The 20,595-nt window shown below is 41.8% G+C and overlaps 1 protein-coding gene across 3 annotated transcripts in view; it reads left to right on the forward strand.

Annotated features, from left to right (window-relative positions):
- The window catches only part of XPO7 (exportin 7), a 97,805-nt gene that overhangs the window by 41,997 nt on the left and 35,213 nt on the right, over positions 1-20,595 (forward strand). For all 3 annotated transcript variants that reach the window (XM_077469817.1, XM_077469818.1, XM_077469816.1), the window contains exons 5-11: positions 8,950-9,015; positions 12,117-12,221; positions 13,968-14,133; positions 14,630-14,703; positions 14,794-14,913; positions 15,094-15,240; positions 17,582-17,754. In XM_077469817.1, coding sequence (XP_077325943.1) covers positions 8,950-9,015; positions 12,117-12,221; positions 13,968-14,133; positions 14,630-14,703; positions 14,794-14,913; positions 15,094-15,240; positions 17,582-17,754 — 851 coding nt within the window. The remainder of the gene's footprint in view (positions 1-8,949; positions 9,016-12,116; positions 12,222-13,967; positions 14,134-14,629; positions 14,704-14,793; positions 14,914-15,093; positions 15,241-17,581; positions 17,755-20,595) is intronic.

Here is a 20,595-nt window from a genome sequence, read left to right on the forward strand (position 1 = left end):
TTACCACTTGTTCGTGGACAATAACACCACAAGCATGACGCTTTTTAGTCACTTGTTTGATCATGGAATTGATGCATGTGACACTGCGATCTAATCGCTGGGGCTTACCCCAGCGCCTTTTAGTATCCCGACTTAGACTGGGGGAGAGTCTGCTTGAGAATTTGCTAGCAGTGAAGTGGCATTTATGACAGTCCAAATTCCAACGGTGACTGGTGTTGTGGAGAAACCCCTCTGTCCACGAATACAACCTTAATATGGGAGGGGTGGACCTCAACGACCAGTTGATGGCGCTGTACTTAATTGCCGTAAGGCCAGATGCTGGTACAAAAAAGTGTCTGTATACTTATTCCAATTGGCTCTGCTGTACGCTTATATGCTGTACAAAGCATCAGGATGAACTGGATCCTTCCTCTTAAATTCCAGGAAGAGTTCATCACAGCCCTTCTGTTTCCAGACGGTGCTGTGGACCATCTTCCCAATCCAAATGCAGTGAGCCGGCTGCATTAGAGGCATTTTTCCATATGTCCTCCCTGGTACCCCTACCCAAAGAATATGTCGTCTGTAGCTAGCTAGCTAGCGTCGATATAGGCTTGACACCTGCTATTGTGTCTCCTGTCTTGGCCAACCTGGTCTTTGCATCGGTGAATGTTTTGAACGCCACCACACACGATTATATAAATCTGGGATTTCATCCCCACAGTTTAAAAAAAATAAAATAAAATTAAGCATAAGTGCTGAATCAGGGGTAGAGGGGCGATTTGCTCCTAACATTAGGGGCGGATCGCCCCTATGCTTCAGCATATATATTTTTTTAAGTTTGGCACACGTTGTTTTATTGTTTTTCAGGTACAACATTCAGCTGCAGCACTTTATTTTTATTTTTTATTTTTTTTATTCATCCTGACATTAACAGCATTTGCCCATGTATTCCCATCATTAGAAGTGGGTGGATGCAGGACTGTATACTAATGGTGGGCATACCCACTGATCCATCTTTTTTTCGTTCAGCCCACAAGCTTCATGGGGGGGGGGGGGGAATTACAATATATGCCCAACAAGGACCAGCAACGTACTGGTATGTTGCTGGACTTTGGGTGGTTATACCAGAATGATTCACAAGCAATAGCTTGCTTGTTCACAGCAAGCAAGCTATCGCTTCTGAAACATGTCAACTGCTTGTCCTGTGTTTGTCTGATACACTTGTGACAATAAAGGTACATCAAGCAAGTTTTTTGGAAATTCAGAGTGTGACCATTTCCTCCTTTTATTTGCATTGGACAGTGGTGAGCCAGGGTCTGCACCTGTCATCCATTTACACCTGAAGATTTGACTGGAGCAGTGTGTGCTCTTCTTTTGGTTCCTGCTATACCATAATGATACCTGCAGGTTTAGGTATCTTGGTATTGTTTTCAGCCAGTGGTCAGCTTTCATGTAAAAGCAATCCTATCGGCTAATTACCTTCTAGACTGCTTTTACAAGCAGTGGAAGGGCACATCCCTCCCACCGTCTTCCATGGTTTTCTCGGGCTCTCCTGTTCCACCAGGAAACCTGAGAATGCAGCAGGTGGTTCCGCCAGCTGACCATAGAGCTGATCGAAAACCAGAACAGCTCCAATCATTTCTATGGCCTAAGAAACCAGAAATTCTGAGCATTTCATGATTTCAGTTTCGCTGGATATAAACTGTGAAATTGGGAAAGCATCTTATCACACCAATCTTGGTGTGGTCAGATGCTTTGAGGGTGAAGGAGAGATCTAGAGTCTAACCGACCCCATTTAAAAAAAAAAAAAAAAAAAAAAAAAAAAAAGTACCTGTTGCTATCATAGGGGATATTTACAATCCCTGTGATTTTAAAATGATTAAAAAAAAATGAAAGTAACAGTGTGGGGGGAAAAAAAAGCACCCTGTCCCCAAAGCTGAACACAAGCGTCAGTCTTGTGTCCTAGGTAAACAGCAATTGCACCATGCACGTGAGGTATCGCCGCAAATGTCAGATTGAGGGCAGTAATTTTAGCAGTAGACCTGCTCTGTAAATCGAAAGTGGTAACCTGTAAAGGCTTTTTAAAAATGTATGTAGTTTTGTCGCCTCTGCACAATTGTTTGGTATCTGTACTCGGCATAAGATAATAATTTATATTTTACCAAACATTTGGGCACTATAGTGCGTTTTTAGTGCATTGAAATTCAAAAAACATTTTTTCCACAAAAATTGCGTTTAAAAAATCGCTGCGCAAATACTCTGTGGGGGGGGGGGGGGGAAGAATTTCAACACCCACCATTTTAATCTGTAGGGCCTTTGCTTTAACAAAAAAATATAAAATGTTTGGGGGTCAAAGTAATTTTCTAGCACAAAATAATTTTTTCATGTAAACAGTGTCAATTTTTTTATTTTTTATGAACGGTTGTCACTAAATGATATATTGCACAAACATGCCATAGGCATATGTGAAATTACACCCCAAAATACATTCTGCTGGTTCTCCTGAGTATGAGGATTACACGCCTCGCTACCTATCACATTTTTCCGAGTCCCTGAAATGTCAAGATGGCACAAACCACCCCCCCCCCGTTACACCATTTTGGAAAATAGACACCCCAAGGTATTTGCAAAGAGGCAATGTGAGTATTTTGCAACTCTCGTTTGTTTTTGAAAATTAAGAAAGAAAAGGGGAATATATATATATATATATATATATATATATATATATATATATATATATATATATATATATATATATATATTTCTCTTCAATTTTCAAAACTTTGTGACAAAAAGTGAGATCTGCAAAATACTCAACATGCCTCTCAGCGAATAGCTTGGGGTGTCTGCTTTCTAAAATAAGGTCGTTTGGTTTTTACTGCCCTGCTGTTTTAGCACCTCAAGAAATGAGATAGGCAGTCATTAAAAGCTGCGTAAATCTCAGAAAATGTACCCTAGTTAGTAGACTAACTTTTGCACAAACCAAAAAAATGGTTATTTTAATATTTATTTATTTTTCACCCAAGACATGTGGCTGAATTCTTTTTGGCCTAAATATGACTAAGGCTGGGTTCACACTGCTGCGGCTACGAGAACCGGATGTGATTCGCACTGCAGTGCAAATCACATCCGATCTCTGTGCGATGCGAGTTCAGCCATACAGATAGTATGGCTGAATTCGCATCGCACCTGCCCCAAACTCGCACAGGACCCTTTTTTTTGGTCCGCAGCAGAATCGGATCGCATAGGTGTTCACACCATGCGATCCGATTCCTGTCCGAGTTTGCAGATCGCACTGCAATATGCGAACTGATCTGGGGATGTCATTAACATTTCACTGGCACTCCCAGCAGTTCGCATATGGTAGTGTGAACTGCCGCCGGGAGGCATGCGATGCAGGAATGTAGAAAAATGTCATTTCAAAATTTTCTGACTTTTTTTATTTTTTATTATTTTATTTATTTTTATTTTTTTAGTTTATATCACAAAAAATAACCACAGACGTGATCAAATACCACCAAAATAAAGCTCTATATTCAGGAAAAATGGACATACATTTTGTTTGGGTACAGTATTGCATGGCCGAACAATTACCAGTTAAAGTGGGTTGTAAACCCACTTTAAAAAAAAAAACTAACACCTGCTAGACAAAGGCATAATGAGCTAGTATGCATAGCATACTAGCTCCTTTTGTAATACTCGCCTGAGATTGAAAAGCCCCCGCTGCAGTGCCCATACACCACTCCGGTGGCCGTCATCATTACCGTGGGTTACTTCCGGGTGTCTCTGCTCCGGGGGCTCTGTGATTAGCACGATGACGTCACTCATGCGTGCACGATGACGTCACGCATTTGCGCGGTAATGGCACACTCACTGAAGCAACAGCACATATGTGCCATTGCTTCAGTTTATGTCAGTGCGCATGTGCCAATGACTTTGGCACATGCAAATACAGGGATATCTCTGACCTAAACCGTGCAGGTTTAGGAGATATATCGTGGGTAGTTACAGGTAAGCCTTATTATAGGCTTGCCTGTAGCACAAAGTGGTCTGTAAGGGTTTACAATGACTTTAAAGCAGCACAGTGTCAAATTGTATAAGGTGCTCTGGTCAGAAATGGGGGGGGGGGGGGGGTAAAACCTTCCAGGTCTGAAGTGGTTTAATTTATATATTTTCTGGATGAATACTGTACTGATTAAATGAAAATCCCTCCTCCTGGTATTGTACAAGAGAAATGTGTGCAGAACTGTTGGGGTCGGCTCTTGAAAGCTGTGTACTAACGATCAGATTATCGCACGATAGCTTCAAAAGCAGTATATTTTTATTTAGTCAGATTTTCTGATCGTGTGTACTAGGCATTACCCCACGTTGTACACTCTCTTGCTCTACAGACAACATTCACATTTTAACATGCATGACCAGCTTAACCCTTTTATGACCAGAGTACATTAATGCCTGGATGCCAAGATCAAATATAGCAGCGTCGGTTGGCTTGACAATAGCTCCATGTTTGTTTTTCCTAAATCATTTTTTCATATAAGATCATGTAAGGGCCCATTCACCCTGCCCCAGCAGCTGCCACGCACACTAAACCACTGTGGTTTAGTGTTCAGCAGCTGTCCATTCTTGCTTCGGTGAGTCAGCCGTAGGGGCTGTTGTGATGTGTTTCAGCTCATCACACAGTTATTTTCTTTCCCCACTTTCTTTGCAGTGCGGTGCACTGGTCTGCTATACAGTGACGTGATCCTGTTCTGTGCGCTGCCATGAAAAGCAGCATGTCTGCATTTTAACACGGATCACTGCAGCACAGCTCCAAGGCTGCATTGCAGTGTGAATAGGACACATAGAAGACAATTGGTTTCAGTGTGTCCTAGCAGTGACTGGCTTGCTTCCAGTGTGGGGAAATCGCTAGTCGCCACATTATATGTGAACTGGACCTAAGGCTTTTACTTGATAGAATATTTTAACACCTTGCACAGATTTATTTTACTACTTTTTTTTTTTTCTTTTTTTATATTATAGGGTGACAGTTTGACAAATGTAATAGAAAGGAACCCTTTTCTAGGTGCAGTGTCATTTGTATGTGCACAGTGAATGTACAAAGTAATACAGAGGAGCTGTGTTTGTAAACAAAGCCATGTGATCACCATGTCATTGCTTACATGATGATTGGGAACAATTCTGATTAGTTCCCGATCACTAGGTTGTGTGTGCTGAATATTGTAAAATAGAATGTTGGGTAACCTTCCCTCTGCCTCAGTCAAGGGAATGGTAAAGCGTAACTAAAGTCTGCTGGGTGGCATAACCTGCACGTTATGGCACACTTACCTCCTAAGCATGCTCTGTCGGTGCCAACCACAATGTTCTCTACATTGGGCAGGTTTTCAGTGTGGCTTTAGCTCCACTTTAATCTGCAGTTTTCGATGCAAATGAGTTAAAGCTGACAGTCAACGTGTGTCATACATGTTGGAAAATTTGTGAGAGAGAAACTAATGACATGCATATTTTTCTATTGAGACTTCATTTAATATGCACTATTCAGTGAAAGTGTATGGCAGATGAAAAAATGATCAAAGGATCTTGTGGTGTTTCCTGAATGATTGATTAAATTCTCTCCTATAGTGTGATGGCTCACATAAAGCAAGCTTCTGTGTAATTGCTGATCAGTGAGCACTTATTAGTACACAGCTGTACAACAAATCTATTATCTTGACTTCTGACAGACATTCTTTGTGGCCCTGTAATGCTTCATTTTCTTTTTTTAACCTAATGACTGTAATGCATTCTAGTGTAGGACCACTGGACCAGATTATTTCCTCTAATCTCTCCTAATCCTCCCCACAGCTCTGTATTGTCAGTGCTGTCAGGGTCTCTTTTGTTTGTCTGCACTGACCCCGTTTATATGAAACCTCAGATCAGCCATATTCTTTTTCTGCCTCCATTTAATAAAGGAAAACTCTTTAGCTACAATAAGTTGCTATGTAAAGTGCCTTGAAAAAGTATTCATGCTCCTTGAAATTTTCCACATTTTGTCATGTTACAACCAAAAACGTAAATGTATTTTATTGGGATTTTATGTGATAGACCAACACAAAGTAGCACATCATTTGATGTGGAAGGAAAATTTATAAATGGTTTTCAACTTTATTTTTTTTATTTTTTATTTTTACAAATAAATATCTGGAACGTTTGTATTCAGCACCCCTGAGTAGAACCATGACATGAATATTTATTTGATCTAAACCATTTCATTGTAGCTCTGGCTGTATGTTTAGGGTCGTTGTGCTGCTGTAAGGTGAACCTCCACCCCAATCAAGTCTTTTGCAGACTCGAACAGGTTTTTTTTAAATATAAGATTGTCCTGTATTTGGCTCCATCCATCTTCCCATCAACTCTGACCAGCTTACCTATCCCGGCTGAAGAAAAGCATCCCCACAACATGAGGCTGCCACCACCTTGTTCTTCACGGTGGGGATGGTGTGTTCAGGGTGATGTGCAGTGTTTTACGCCTTGCATCGCGTGTTTTGCTTTTAGGCCAAAAAAGTAAAAATTTTGATCCCATCTGATATGTTTGCTTTGTCCCCCCACATGGCTTCTCGCAAACTGCAATCGGGACTTCTTATGGCTTTCTTTCAGCAATGGCTTTCTTCTTGCCACTCTTCCATAAAGGCCAGATTTGTGGAGTGAACAGTGCTCCATGAGATTTTCAAAGCTTGGGATATTTTTTTTTATAACCTAACCCTGCTTTAAACTTCTCCGCAGCTTTATCTCTCATCTGTCTGGTGTGTTCCTTGGCCTTCTTGATGCTGTTTGTTCACAAAGGTTCTCTAACAATAACAACAATTTCATGCAGTAAAAAACAAAACTGTAAAGTTAGCACAATTTATTTGCATAATGTGCAAGATGTTACGCCGAGTGAGTAAATGGATACCTAACATGTCACGCTTGAAAATTGCTTGTGGAATGGCACCAAACTTCAGTACTTCAAAATCCCCATAGGCGATGCTTTCAAATTTTTTACAGGTCACGTGTTTTGAGTTGCAGAGGAGGTCTAGTACTAGAATTATTACTCTCACTCTAAGGTTTGCGGCGATAGTTGGTGTGTGGTTTTGAATGTCGTTTACATATGCGGGAGTGACTTAAGTATGCGTTTTGCTTCTGCGAGCGGGGACAGGGGCACTTTAAAATTGTATTAATTTAGTATTTATTTTGCTTTCTTTTTACTGGTCAACATCCTGGCGCCGGTCGGTTCCTTCTCCAGTTTGCCAATCGCAGGGGCGAGCCAGGAGAAGCACTGGAGGGCGTCAAAGGGGGGTGTGACTATATTCTGCTTGGATCCTTTGAAGCCACTAAGTTATATATACTCCCAGGAGCAATATTTAAAGCCTTTAAGCTGCTGCCTGTACCCAAATGCACAGGCAGCCAGAGAGGACCTGAAGCTATCAACAGGGACAGCACAAACAACCAGAGAGGACTAGAAGGGATGCATATGCATGGTGGCAGTTGGAATTATGGGGAATGTAATCGCAAACTGGGGATCAGTGAACTACGTATCAAGTTAGAAATACACACTTGTCGGCCGGAGGTTCAGTGAAGCAGTGCAGATCATCCCAGGAGCTGTGCTTTTAAACACAGCAAGTTGTAACTGTTCTTGCTATACTTAAATTAAACCGTTCTTATTCTCTGCTCAACTCTGTTATAGATGTAATTGAAATAAAACAATGAGACTTTAGTACTACTTGAAGCCAGCCCATTCTAAATGAATGCCCAGGGATGAAAGGAAAAGCAGACCTGTATTTTTTTTTTATTTTTTTTTTTCAGTATATGTTGTGGTACCCAGTAGGCACCTTGCTATACTTGTGTTTTGAGGTGCCACTCTAAATTTAATGGCAGTACACCATACAGAATGCCTTGAATACGTGGTAAAAATCTTTTTACTGCACGTTACTGTAACACACAAATGTGACACCAGGCATATAGAATTTTATGTCCGTCTCTTGAAAGCTAACCGTATGGGCACATTATCCACATGTAAGTCAAGTAATGTATCCTATAATTTTTTTTTTTTTTTATTATTATTTCCAACACGTTAGAATTGTTTCTTTATGAATTTTCTGTTGTTGGTGACTTCTTTCAAATTTAAAGTAGAAGTAAACTCCTCTATCGTTTTCAGCCAAGGAAGCTGCCATCTTGGCCTCTGTTTAATCTACAACTGGCATGATGTTGCACATGTGATCAGTTATGACAACAGCCATTGGATGGTTTGACAGTGTGGTTGAGAGCACAACCAATGGGAGTGGTACATTTTCAGCACGTGCTGGAAAAGTAACTGTTTTATGGATGGGTTTACTTCCACTTGTAAGTGATCCAGGCATTGAGGATTGTCATTGAATAGTAGCCATGATAAGGTACACATACAAAGTAGCGTTGCAGCTTTGTTGTAACCAAATGTTGGCTGGCACATACAGGAAACCTGTCACGAGTGCACAAGGAAGATGCCATTGCTGATTTTTCCTTCTGAAATTGATAGTTCTCTGGTTGTCATGCTGACCATTTTGTTTTCACAGTAGTTGAGTTTTGGTGGATGCAGCATCAGTCCAATGCTGCGTCTGTACCCCGCTGGCTCTAAAACTGAGAGCCGAAAGATCTATCACCAATGATCACTCAGTTCTCAGAGCTCCCCAAGCAGAGTGTGGTGACTGAGTGGGTGATTCATGGAAATGGCTTGGGATCCTGGTGATTGCTCCCCTTGCCATAAACTGTGCAGTATTTGATTATCTTTCTGAAGTTCTCTTCTATAATTTTAGGGTCTGCAATTAATGTTTTTAGATTCATCTGTCCCTACTGCCTTATTCATTTGTTTTATCCAGCATGAGAGCAAGACAGATAACTCGGCAATGTAACCCAATCCTTGCCTTCTGCTCTTCATTTTGACTTGTGCAATAACCAGCATTTATTTACATTCTACAGGACAGTGTGGACTATTGCGTCATTGGAGTCAGTATTCTATCCCAGCTGACCAATGAGATTAACCAGGTAAGTGACACCTTCCTGAATATATGCCAGAATTTGCATACCAGGATCTGTGATGTTTGTGAAAGGAATCCCTCCTAATCGCACTTTTTTTTTTTTTTCCTCTTCAGTTTAATATTCGGTAATACCGCTGTTTGTCACTGTAAGGAATTTTGACTTCTAAGGGCACATTTTACACTTGTGGGCCTTAGTTATGCTCCCTCAATGCATTGCTGCTGTGTTTATGTAATGTTACAAAATTTACCTTTCGATCCGCTCTATGCATCCCTCTGCATTGTGATGCTGTATACTGCTTCACAATGCACTGCACTATGTACAAATGCAACCTGTCCTGCTTTTTTCAGGGCATGTGAACCAAATAGGATATAGGGAAAATTGTCTTGTCTTTGGGTAACTCTGCCCGGCGCATATCGCATGAAAGCGCCCTGATTAGAACTGGTAATAAAAAATAAAAAAACACACTGAGCAGCGCACACATGACCCAAAGGATGAAAATGTATCTAGCTTGTATTAATAACCTAGAGGAGCTTGCCCAGTTTGGGTAGGACTTTGCACTGTGATGGATTAGAAAATTGTGATTTCAGAGTTGTCTTGCCTACAGAACTGATTCCTAAGAAAATTCAGCACAAATGCTACTGATATGCAGACTGATTTAACCACTTCAATACAGGGCACTTAAACACCTTCCTGCCCAGACCAATTTTGAGCTTTCAGCGCTGTCGCAGTTTGAATGACAATTGCGCGGTCATGCTATACTGTACCCAAATGAAATTTTTATCATTTTTTTCCCACAAATAGAGCTTTCTTTTGGTGGTATTTGATCACCTCTACGGTTTTTATTTTTTGCGCTACAAATAAAAAAAATACCGAAAATTTTGAAAAAAAAATGTTTTTTTGTTTCAGTTTCAAAACTTTGTAAATAAGTACGTTTTCTCCTTCACTGATGGGCACTGATGGGGCTACACTGATAAGGTGGCACTGATGGGCACCAATGTGGCACCAATGAAGTGGCACTGATGGGCGGCACGGATGGGCGGCACGGGTGGGCACTCATAGGCGGCACAGGTGGGCACTCATAGGCGGCACAGGTGGGCACTCATAGGCGGCATCGGTGTTATAGTAATGGATGCCAATCAGTGCCAAACAATAATGCATGCCAATCAGTGATGCCCATTGTGGGCACTGATTGGCATCCATTATGGGCACTGGCACCCATTGTGCTGACTGGCATCCCTGGTGGTCTAGGGAGGATTATGGATTTTATTACCTTTTCCCTGGTGGTCTAGTGGTATCCCTGGTGGTCCAGTGTGGGCATCCTCGGGGGGGCTGTGCTGATAATCGATCAGCACAGACCCCTCCTGTCAGAGGAGCAGCCGATCGGCTCTCCTCTACTCACGTCTGACAGACGCGAGTGAGGGAAAGCCGATCACCGGCTCTTCCCATTTACACTGTGATCAGCCGTGATTGGACACGGCTGATCACATGGTAAAGAGTCTCCGTCGGAGACTCTTTACCGAGATCGTAGTTGCCGGGTGTCAGACTGACACCCCGCAACAACGATCGCCGCGATGCGCGCCCCCGGGGGCGCGCAGCGGCTCATAATCCTAATCACGTCATATGACGTCCGGTTAGGATTATGAAACCACTTTGCCGCCGTCAATTTGTAATAGGGCGGGCGGCAAGTGGTTAATAAATGGTAAAAGGCATGGAAGTGTCTTATCACTGTAATATGAGGAAAGGTTCTGTTGGTTTATCGCCAAGTCAGACTTGGGTAAAAAAAAAAAAAAAAATCCCTGTTTTTGAAAAGGGCCAGAAAGTTACCATTTTTTACACATTATTAGGCATAACTGCAGGATTGCTCCTGCTGTAAAGCATTTGATAGAGTGCTTTGCAGCATGTAGCTCCTTGTTTCCTCTTTCCTTGACCTTTTTAGGGGGTTCAGCACCTATAGGACTTTTATTTTTTTATTTTTATTTTTTTTGGACACGGATGCATCAGGAAAGATGCACAGCACATTTACTTTTGCAAGCAGCCTTTTCACTCATGTATACTGCAAGTCAACAGGTGTTGCTCATCGTCACTAAATAGAACACAGGAATTCTGTTTTCCTATATTGGCTCTCCCTTTTAGGCCTCATCCACACAGGATGTTTAGACCCATTTCACACTGAGGCAGTTTTCAGGCATTTTAGTGCTAGAAATAGTGACAGTAAAGCACCTGAAAACTACCTTCTATTAATTGCAATGGGTGCTTTCACACCTGGGCAATGTGCTTCCAGGCTGTTTGAATAAGTCCTGCAAGCAGCATCTTTGGGATGGTTTGGGAGCGCTGTCTATAGCGGTCCCAAAATGTCCATGCCCATTGCAATGAATGGACAGCACCGCAACACAGGAGTTTTTAACTCCTTTTTTGGGGTTAAAAGCGCCCCCGCTAGCGGCCGAAAAACGCTGCTAAAATGAGCGATGCTTTACCACGAACGCACGGATGGCCCCATTGTGAAAGGGATCTTCTTCAACTCTCCTAGAAGCCAGTAGCGTTTTTGCAGAAAAAAATGCCTGGAGCTTGTAAAGGTATCTTAAGCTTTTAGGTGCTTTTACAGGTGTCAAACTCTTGGGTGTTAATTCATTTCATTGGCCAGAATAAATTTATTTATTCTGGTCATTGAAATGAATTGCTGATCAAGCATGAATGTTTATCAGCTTTTAGAAGCTGTGTTGGCAGCTTCTAGCAGCTGTTAGTATCTTCAAATGTTTTTTTCTGCCAAAACGCTGCTCCTGAATGCACTGGTAGTGGGGTTATTTTCCTGCCTCTAACGGCCTCTAAAAACTCCTGCCACTAAACGTTGCTAAAAGCCTGTGTGTGTCTACGGACACACAGGCTAAAATGGAGGTGCGTTTAGAGACAGGGAAAAAGTCAGATGCCCCTAGATGCAGCTGTAAAAATGTCTAGTGTGCATGAGGCCTAAGTCTTCAGAAAAGGAACCCTACGGTGGAAAGGCTTACTGCAGCTTTGCGTGACAGATCTAAGTGGATTTTTGAGGTGCTGGCAGCATGCCATCGTAGTCTATAATTAACGGATGAGGGGTTTATGGTTTCTTTTTATAGGCGGATGCCACCCACCCTCTGACCAAACACCGGAAAATTGCCTCATCCTTTCGAGACTCATCGCTGTTCGATATCTTCACCTTGTCCTGTAATCTGCTCAAACAGGTGAGGCACTAATATTTTCGCATTTCTTTCCATGCAGCTTTTCCTATTGCCTAATACAGATTTCTGTCTAAAACCTTTGTTTTCATGAATAAAGTTTACTGTACGTTTTTTATAACTTTAAAAGATTTCACCTTTCATAACATGTTACTCCCGTAATACAGGGTGTATTAAATCGGCAGCCCCTATTGTGGCAGCAGGTGGGGGGTCATCTCTCCGCACCCGCTGCCACAATTTAAGGAGAGCAGCCATGCAGTGCTCTACCCCCTGTTCTATGATTTGAGAGAACTACATCTGCTGCGGCTGATGGCTTGTAGTTCTCGTTTAACTACCAGGGTACTGGTAAGCGCTGTATTAGTTTGTTCATTCTTTATGACATCTAGTAACTGCCTGCCTGTACGAGGTGCAGGTAGACGGCTACATTAACAGTCTGCAAGAGCCTGACACTGCACCCGCAGTCTGCTGATTGCGTGTGCATCGCTTTACAGGCTCCTAATTTTAATAATGTATTTATTTTTTTATAAATAATGCACTTTTTTTTTTCCCCCTGCAAAAAGACGTGCATTTTTTATTTGAAAAAAGTAAAACACCCCCAAGTGCGGTGATTCGCAGGGCATGTTTTATCACCTGTTATGGTCATGCCCCAAACTCCAGAAATACTGGTCCCAGGTTGTCAAATTTCTCCACGACCAAATGGGCTCCCCTCTGTCTCTGTGCCCTCGCCAATGTTTACTTGGCATCCTCCCTTTACCAGAAGAGGAGAGGAACCTAACTATCTTTCTACAGGAATCACTGTTCCTTGCCAGGATGCAGATTGCCCGTACCTGGATCAGTACAACACCCTCCACAATCCAGCAATGGAGGGTGGCGATCAATGCTACCCTTCCCTACAAAAGGGTGCTTTATAAGCACAGAGGCTGTCCGACTAAGTTCAACAAAATTTGGGATAGGTGGGTGGGGGATTCAACCACCTGCACGGAGCGGGACTGACCTGGGACCGCCCCATCGCCATTTCACGTGAGCCAAATTGGCATCAACTTCTATGTTTTACTGTGCCCTAAAGACCACCAGTCACGGCAGGTAAGGCCCTCCTTGTACCCCCAAGGCTGTCCTACACAGGGTATACACACTGGCCACCCATGGTCTCCTCTGCCCGGGCTCCTTGCTACACCATGAACATTAAAGCAATGTATATGTATTAACCATAACAAAACGTTGTCAGCTGTACTATCCTTGTATTTGGTTGCACCCTGCACTTGATTATGTTTTCCTTTTTATTATGCTCAATAAACGTTTTTCTGATTAAAAAAAAAAAAAGGTAAAACACCAATTCGCTTCCCCCCCATGTTGAGGGTATGTGGCCTGATATGGTTCAGGAGGAGGGGGGCTGCTGGGAGGTCACTCGCTTGTCGCATCCCCACCCCCTTTCCTGTCTAGCCAGGCTGCATGCTCGGAAAAGGATCTGGTATGGATTCTGGGTGGGGTGGGGGGGGGGGGGGGGAAGACCCCCCCTCTCCCCCCTCTCCCCCCTTTTTTTTTTTTCCCTCAATTCGTGCTCAAAACTGATGACGCGCAATTCATAAGTGTTCCGATAGAAGGCAATGGGCCTCGAACTTGCATCTGAACTGCACCACAGTGCTCAGAAAATGCACAAGTCAAATTCGCACTGAAATTGCTCTGCCGCTGCACTGCATATGTGAACCAAGTCTTAAAAGCTGTGATTGTAATATTTTTTCACTTTGTTTCTAGGCATCTGGCAAATCCCTGCTTCTGTCGGATGGGTCTCAGCATGATCTGCTCATGCAGCTCCTCAAACTTACACACAATTGTCTGAACTTTGACTTTATTGGCACTTCCACAGATGAGTCTTCTGATGATCTTTGTACAGTACAGATTCCCACAAGTTGGCGCTCAGGTGGGTTAAAAGGTAGAGGGGTATTAAAAGCAGTTTTCTGCCTTCAGCCATGTTATTGGCACCACTTTTCTTGGTGGTTTCTTTCTTGATGAGATGGGTTTCTCCATGTGGACACCCAAGGTGGATGTATATAATAATTTATTGGGCTGCTGGGTTGCTTAGAGCTGAATAAATCACATAGCGTCGATCTGGAAACCCTGTTGCTTTCAGTTAGCTTCTGAGAGTTAAGCTGCTCCTAATGCTCCAGTGCCTTCAAAGTGACTAACGTGATCATGAAACAGCTGCTCATCAGAAGACAGAGGGATAACCCTACAGGCATCTGCACACTAGTAGATTTTTTTTTTTTTCCTTTTTCAAAAAAATAAAAATAAATAAAAAGTGAAAAAATCCACTTTAGAGAGAGTGGTCTGTTCAGATTTGTTGACTGGTTTAATATGAGACCGTTTTGGGCTGGGAGCCACAATATTCATTAACAATTTCTGCATTGCCTTTGCAGCCTTCCTGGACTCTTCTACACTACAGCTGTTTTTTGACCTTTATCATTCCATTCCTCCCAACTTCTCCCCACTGGTGAGTACTAATTTGGGGATCAGTTGAGGGGACTGTGGTGGCCACGTTTTGTACGACAATTTCTATTATACAACCTCTTTTTCTGTTCAGGTCCTCTCCTGTCTGGTACAGATTGCATCTGTGCGACGTTCCTTATTTAATAATGCAGAAAGAGCCAAGTTCCTCTCTCACCTGGTGGATGGGGTGAAGAGGATCTTGGAAAACCCCCAAGTAAGTGCGTTAATGATCCTGTAATGTGGAAGACTTCACAAAGCTATGTAATCAAAATCTTATCTCCACTATGACGCATTCCTCATGCTGTATATAGGAGTATTCTGAAACTTCTGCAGAACACTGGAATCTTTTAAGCTTTAAGAATGACATGAAAGATGATTGATTGTTGTCTTGTAGAGCCTGGCTGACCCCAATAACTACCATGAGTTCTGCCGATTGCTAGCCCGACTGAAGAGTAATTACCAGCTGGGAGAGCTGGTGAAAGTGGAGAATTACCCAGAGGTCATCAGGCTTATTGCTAACTTTACTGTCACCAGTCTGCAGGTAGGTCTGAATTCTGCAGAAATGAACACTGCCTCTGTTTGATATGGAGATAGTAGCAAACTTATGTGAATTCTGTAATAGAACTTTGATTAAAACTGGACCTGGTCTGACGGTTATTAAGTTTTGGATAACGTAGGGGAGAATGTCTTATTTCTGTATGTGTTTATATTTTCCCTCACTAATTGTCCGAGTGACAAGTGCAGTTAGCCAAATGTCCTGTTTTAACTTCAATAGAATGTTTGTTTTTTCTGACAAAAGCTCTACTCCACGACTGACAGCACTGAAAACACACTGCCAATGAAAGGTATTGCTCTTCCACAATCTGCTCATGGTCTTGCTTGCTCACAAGCACATACTGATCACCATCCAGTCACTAATCTGACACTCTAGGACCTTTTGTATGCATTTTCCTTGTGTCATCAATGTGATGTCATCGGCTTGCCCTTCTGACTCAGCCAATCAAAGGAAACTTTGTATTCATTGATAGAACACAAAGCTGCCGATGAATGGCTGAGCGCTGCTAAGCCTGACTCCATCTTGTTTGGAATGTGAGATAAGAAGGTCTATTCTCACACCCAGAACACAAGGCTGTATGTGGTAATAGTGAGTTGAATTATTCTGAGCAAACCTGTTGAGCATATAGGGAAAATTGCATCCACGTTCAGTCCATTGTTGCTACCCACAGTGTTATGTTTCTCCCAGATCAATGAGACACAAACGCAAATAAATAGTGTAGCGCAACACCACTGTGCCTCTTCGTGTCTGACTGTGATAATAAGTTTACTACACAATTAGTGTGCTCCATAGGATCCTTATAAAGTATTGCCACAAAATTATAGCAAATAAAACACATTGCACTATTAAAAATATGAAGTACTATTATCTTGCACACTCATATAATTATAAATCACAAAGAACACTTGCTGTCCATGACACCACATCAATGAGTGTAAATCATGCAAAAATGTCCATCAGCTTAATCGCTTCAATAGTGCCTTATCCAAACAATGTGAATATGCCGTCTTCCTTAGTTCTTTGCATACACCAGTTCACAAGTGACCCCCACCACCATTCCTAATGTGCTTTCACCTGAACATGTGGACCTATTGCAAACGGGAGACCAGCTGCTCCTTCCCCTTTAAGGGGTCTATTTCCAGGGATCCTCCAATCTCTTCCTCCTGGGTATCTCACCACTGGTTCTTGTATGACTCGACACCAATTTCATTCTCCACTGGCTGCTTTACTCAAGAGTGAAACTGGCACAGAGTTTCACCTTATAACACAAATCCCTTTATTAAAGGTAACTAATAAAAATGTATACTCACAAAATTGCACTCAAAACAGTAGTGCACCACTTTAAAAGCCTTACACAATATCTGGGTACAGTGTCCCCTTAAGGCAAAACCTCAGCATCACCTATTAGCAGAGATTCTGGTGGCACTTCTTGGTTGTAACAATAATGTCATAGGCCTGACCCTGATATGATTTTGTCACACCCTCGTGACTTTATCAAAGGGATTTGCACGATACTATAACTTCATACATGCATTAGTGTGATATGTTTTCTTTGATGTAATTTTGTGGTAATACTGTATAAAGATCTTTGTGGAGCAAATTTTTATTTAGCTGTGTAATGAATTTATTGTCACACACTTAGACCAGCTTCACACTGGAGTGGTTTTTAGGTGCTTTAGCGCTGCTAAGTGCCTGAAAACAGTCTCCCATTCATTCCTGTGTGTCTTCACAAGGGGCGGTGCACTTGAGGGATGCTTCAAAAATTCCTGCAAGCAGCATCTTTGGGGCGGGTTGGGAGCGCTGTATATAGCGCTCCCAAAACACTCTGCCCATTGGAATGAATGGGCAGTGCTTTCAAAGCGTCTGAAAAGCACTGAGAGCTCCACAAAACTAGACTTCACTTTTTTTTTTTTTTTTTTTTTTTTTTAAACCGCACTCAAGAGCTACTAAAATGAGTGGCACTTTAGCGCTAGTGGTCAGCATTTTCAGAATGAAAGCAGAGGCACAGTGGTGAACTTTTTTTTATTTGTGTATACTGCATGTAGCTAATCCTACATAGTTTAATACAGTGCACCCCAGTGCCTGTATTAATTTTTTTGGGCCATCTTGACCTAAGCAAATTGTTTAAAGCAAAAGTAAAGCTGGAGATCAGCTTTAATGTCGCCCCAGCACTCATTACAGCAATAGAGGGTAAATAATACAGCTAACCTAATTTGTTTTTATGACATTTCAGCGTGTAACTACTACTTAACGCACATTTGATGGACATGTCATTAGTTTGCATTTTGCATCAACCATTTATTTGTATGTCCCTTGTGTTTTGCAGCACTGGGAATTTGCACCCAACTCAGTACATTACCTCCTTAGTCTGTGGCAGCGTCTTGCAGCATCTGTGCCCTATGTGAAGGCAACGGAGCCGCATCTCTTGGAGACCTACACTCCGGAGGTGACAAAAGCCTATGTCACATCCCGCTTGGAATCTGTGCACATAATCCTCAGGTAAAAAGATGAGCTTGGGGTTGTAGGAGCCACATAACGTATACATTAGTGGTGCACCAAAATGTGTGTGTGTGTGTGTGTGTATATGTATATATGTGTATGTGTATATATATATATATATATATATATATATATATATATATATATATATATATATATATATATAATATGTTTCTCACCCCTCACATTTTTATAAATATTTTATTATACCTTTTCACGTGACAAGACTGAAGAAATTACACTTTGCTACAATGTAAAGTAGTGATTGTACAGCTTGTATAACAGTGTAAATTTGCTGTCCCCTCAAAATAACTCAACACACAGCCATTAATGTCTAAACCGCTGGCAACAAAAGTGAGTACACCCTTAAGAAAAAAATGTCCAAATTGGGCCTCCTCGGTGTAATGTGACTCGTTAGTGTTACAAAGTCTCAGGTGTGAATGGGGGGCAGGTGTGTTCAATTTGGTGTTATCGCTCTCACTCTCTCATACTGGTCACTGGAAGTTCAACATGTCGCCTCATGGCAAATGACTCTGAGGATCTGAACAAAAAAATTGTTGCTCTACATAAAGATGGCCTAGGCTGGAAGATGATTGCCAAGACCCTGAAACTGAGCTGCAACACGGTGGCCAAGACCAAACAGCGGTTTAACAGGCCAGGTTCTGCTCAGAACAGGCCTCGCAATGGTCGACCAAAAAAATTGAGTGCGCGTGCTCAGCATCATGGCCAGAGGTTGTCTTTGGGAAATAGACGTATGGGTGCTGCCACACTGCATCAAAATGATCTGCATGGCTGTTGTCCCAGAAGGAAGCCTCTTCTAAAGATGATGCACAAGAGAGCCTGCAAACAGTTTGCTGAAGACAAGCAGACTAAGGACATGGATTGCTGGAACCATGTCCTGTGGTCTGATAAGACCAAGATAAACTTATTTGGTTGGGTGGTGTCAAGCGTGTGTGGGAGGAACCAGGTGAGGAATACAAAGACAAGTGTGTCTTGCTTACAGTCAAGCATGTTGGTGGGAGTTTTATGGTCTGGGGCTGTATGCGTGCTGCCAGCACTGGAGAACTACAGTTCTAAGATGACCATTGTATTGCAAAAGAAGCTGAGGGTAAAGGGGATGGACTGGCCAAGCATGTCTCCAGATCTATACTCTAGTATCTGTGGGACATCCTCAAACGGAAGGTGGAGGAACGCAAGGTCTCAACATCCACCAGCTCCGTTATGTCGTCATTGAGAGGTGGAAGAGGACTCCAGTGGCAATTTGTAAAGCTCTGGTGAACCCCATGCCCAAGAGGGTTAAGGCAGTGCTGGAAAATGGTGGCCACACAAAATATTGACACTTTGGGCCAAATTTAGACATTTTCACTTAGGGGTGTACTCACTTTTGTTGTCAGCAGTTTAGACATTAATGGCTGTGTGTTGAGGTTATTTTGAGGGGACAGTAAATTTACACTGTTACACAAGCTGTACACTCACTACTTTCTAGAAAAGTGTGATTTCTTCAGTGTTGTCACATGAAAAGATATAATAAAATATTTACAAAACTGTGAGAGTGTACATATTATAAAATTTGTGCTCAAAAGTTTGCATACCCTGGCAGAAATTTGGGGATTTAATATTGAAGATATGACCATGCCAAAAAACTCCATCTTTGTAAAGTTTCATTACCTTGTTACGTAGGTCTTTTGACTGTTTTCTACCTCCTCATGGCTCAGTGTCTAGCCTGCTTAGTGCATCCATGAAAGCGCTAACAAACTGATTATTTATACAGACACTAATTGTGATTTAAAAAGCCACAATTGTGAGAAATGAACCTTTCAATTTCCATTTTAATCTGTGTGTGCCCCCTTCTGTCTGTACCAAGGCCAAACATTCCAGGGTATGTAAACTTTTTATCTGGGCCATTTGAGTGTTTTATGTTATGATTTAAAAAGGATCCAAAAAACTACATGGTAATAAATGGCTTCATGCAATTGCTATACATATATATGTGTAATGTATATGTGTGTGTGTGTGTGTATATATATATATATGTATATATGTATATGTGTGTGTGTGTGTGTGTGTGTGTGTGTGTGTGTGTATATATATATATATATATATATATATATATATATATATATATATATATATATATATATATATATATATATATCTGCACCTTTTTGCAGCGGTGTTAAAAATCCTGTGTGCTGCATTTTCTTTTGTGCATATTTGGCAAAACGCACCTCCTCATTGCAGTGCATTGAAAATGCAGCAGGAACGCATCAAAAATGCACCTGTTGCATTTATGGAAAAACGCCATAAGCAAGGTAAAATCACAGGCGTTTTTGGCAGCCATTATCTGCACTTTTATTTATTTTTATTTTTTCTTTCGGCACATTGCTGAAAACCCTAAAAAACAAAACAAAAAAACTTCTGTGCACCTCCTAATATACATCTTCACACAGCTTGTTTTTCATTTTAGATTGATCTCTGTGGCTTAACGTGCTTGGAGAGTTATTGGTTGGGGTGGCTTTACCACATTGACTGTGTAAGGAAAAAGGGAACCTGCACCCTGCAGTTCAGTAGGACCAGAAGCTTGTGTTTATGTGAACAGACTGCACAAACGGCGTGTGTAATTTAGGTTTTGGAGTGGTGACTACTAAGAGTGACGCTTTTTTTTAAATGTGCTGTATATAGTTTGTTTGAATAAATTTTCTATTCTTGAACTTCAGGTTGGCTTTTGCTTAATTGTGTATGGGATGTATTTAGTAGTGGGAGGGACATTCAGTGAAATTGTTCCCGGTTTCCCTGAGATATTTTAGGTAGAAAAAAGGTAGCACTGGGGCCAACATTTGT

This window comes from Lithobates pipiens, unplaced genomic scaffold (genome assembly GCF_037356315.1).
Source record: "Lithobates pipiens isolate NorthernLeopardFrog02 unplaced genomic scaffold, aLitPip1_a1.2 Scaffold_8, whole genome shotgun sequence".
Classification (NCBI taxonomy): Eukaryota; Metazoa; Chordata; class Amphibia; order Anura; family Ranidae; genus Lithobates; species Lithobates pipiens.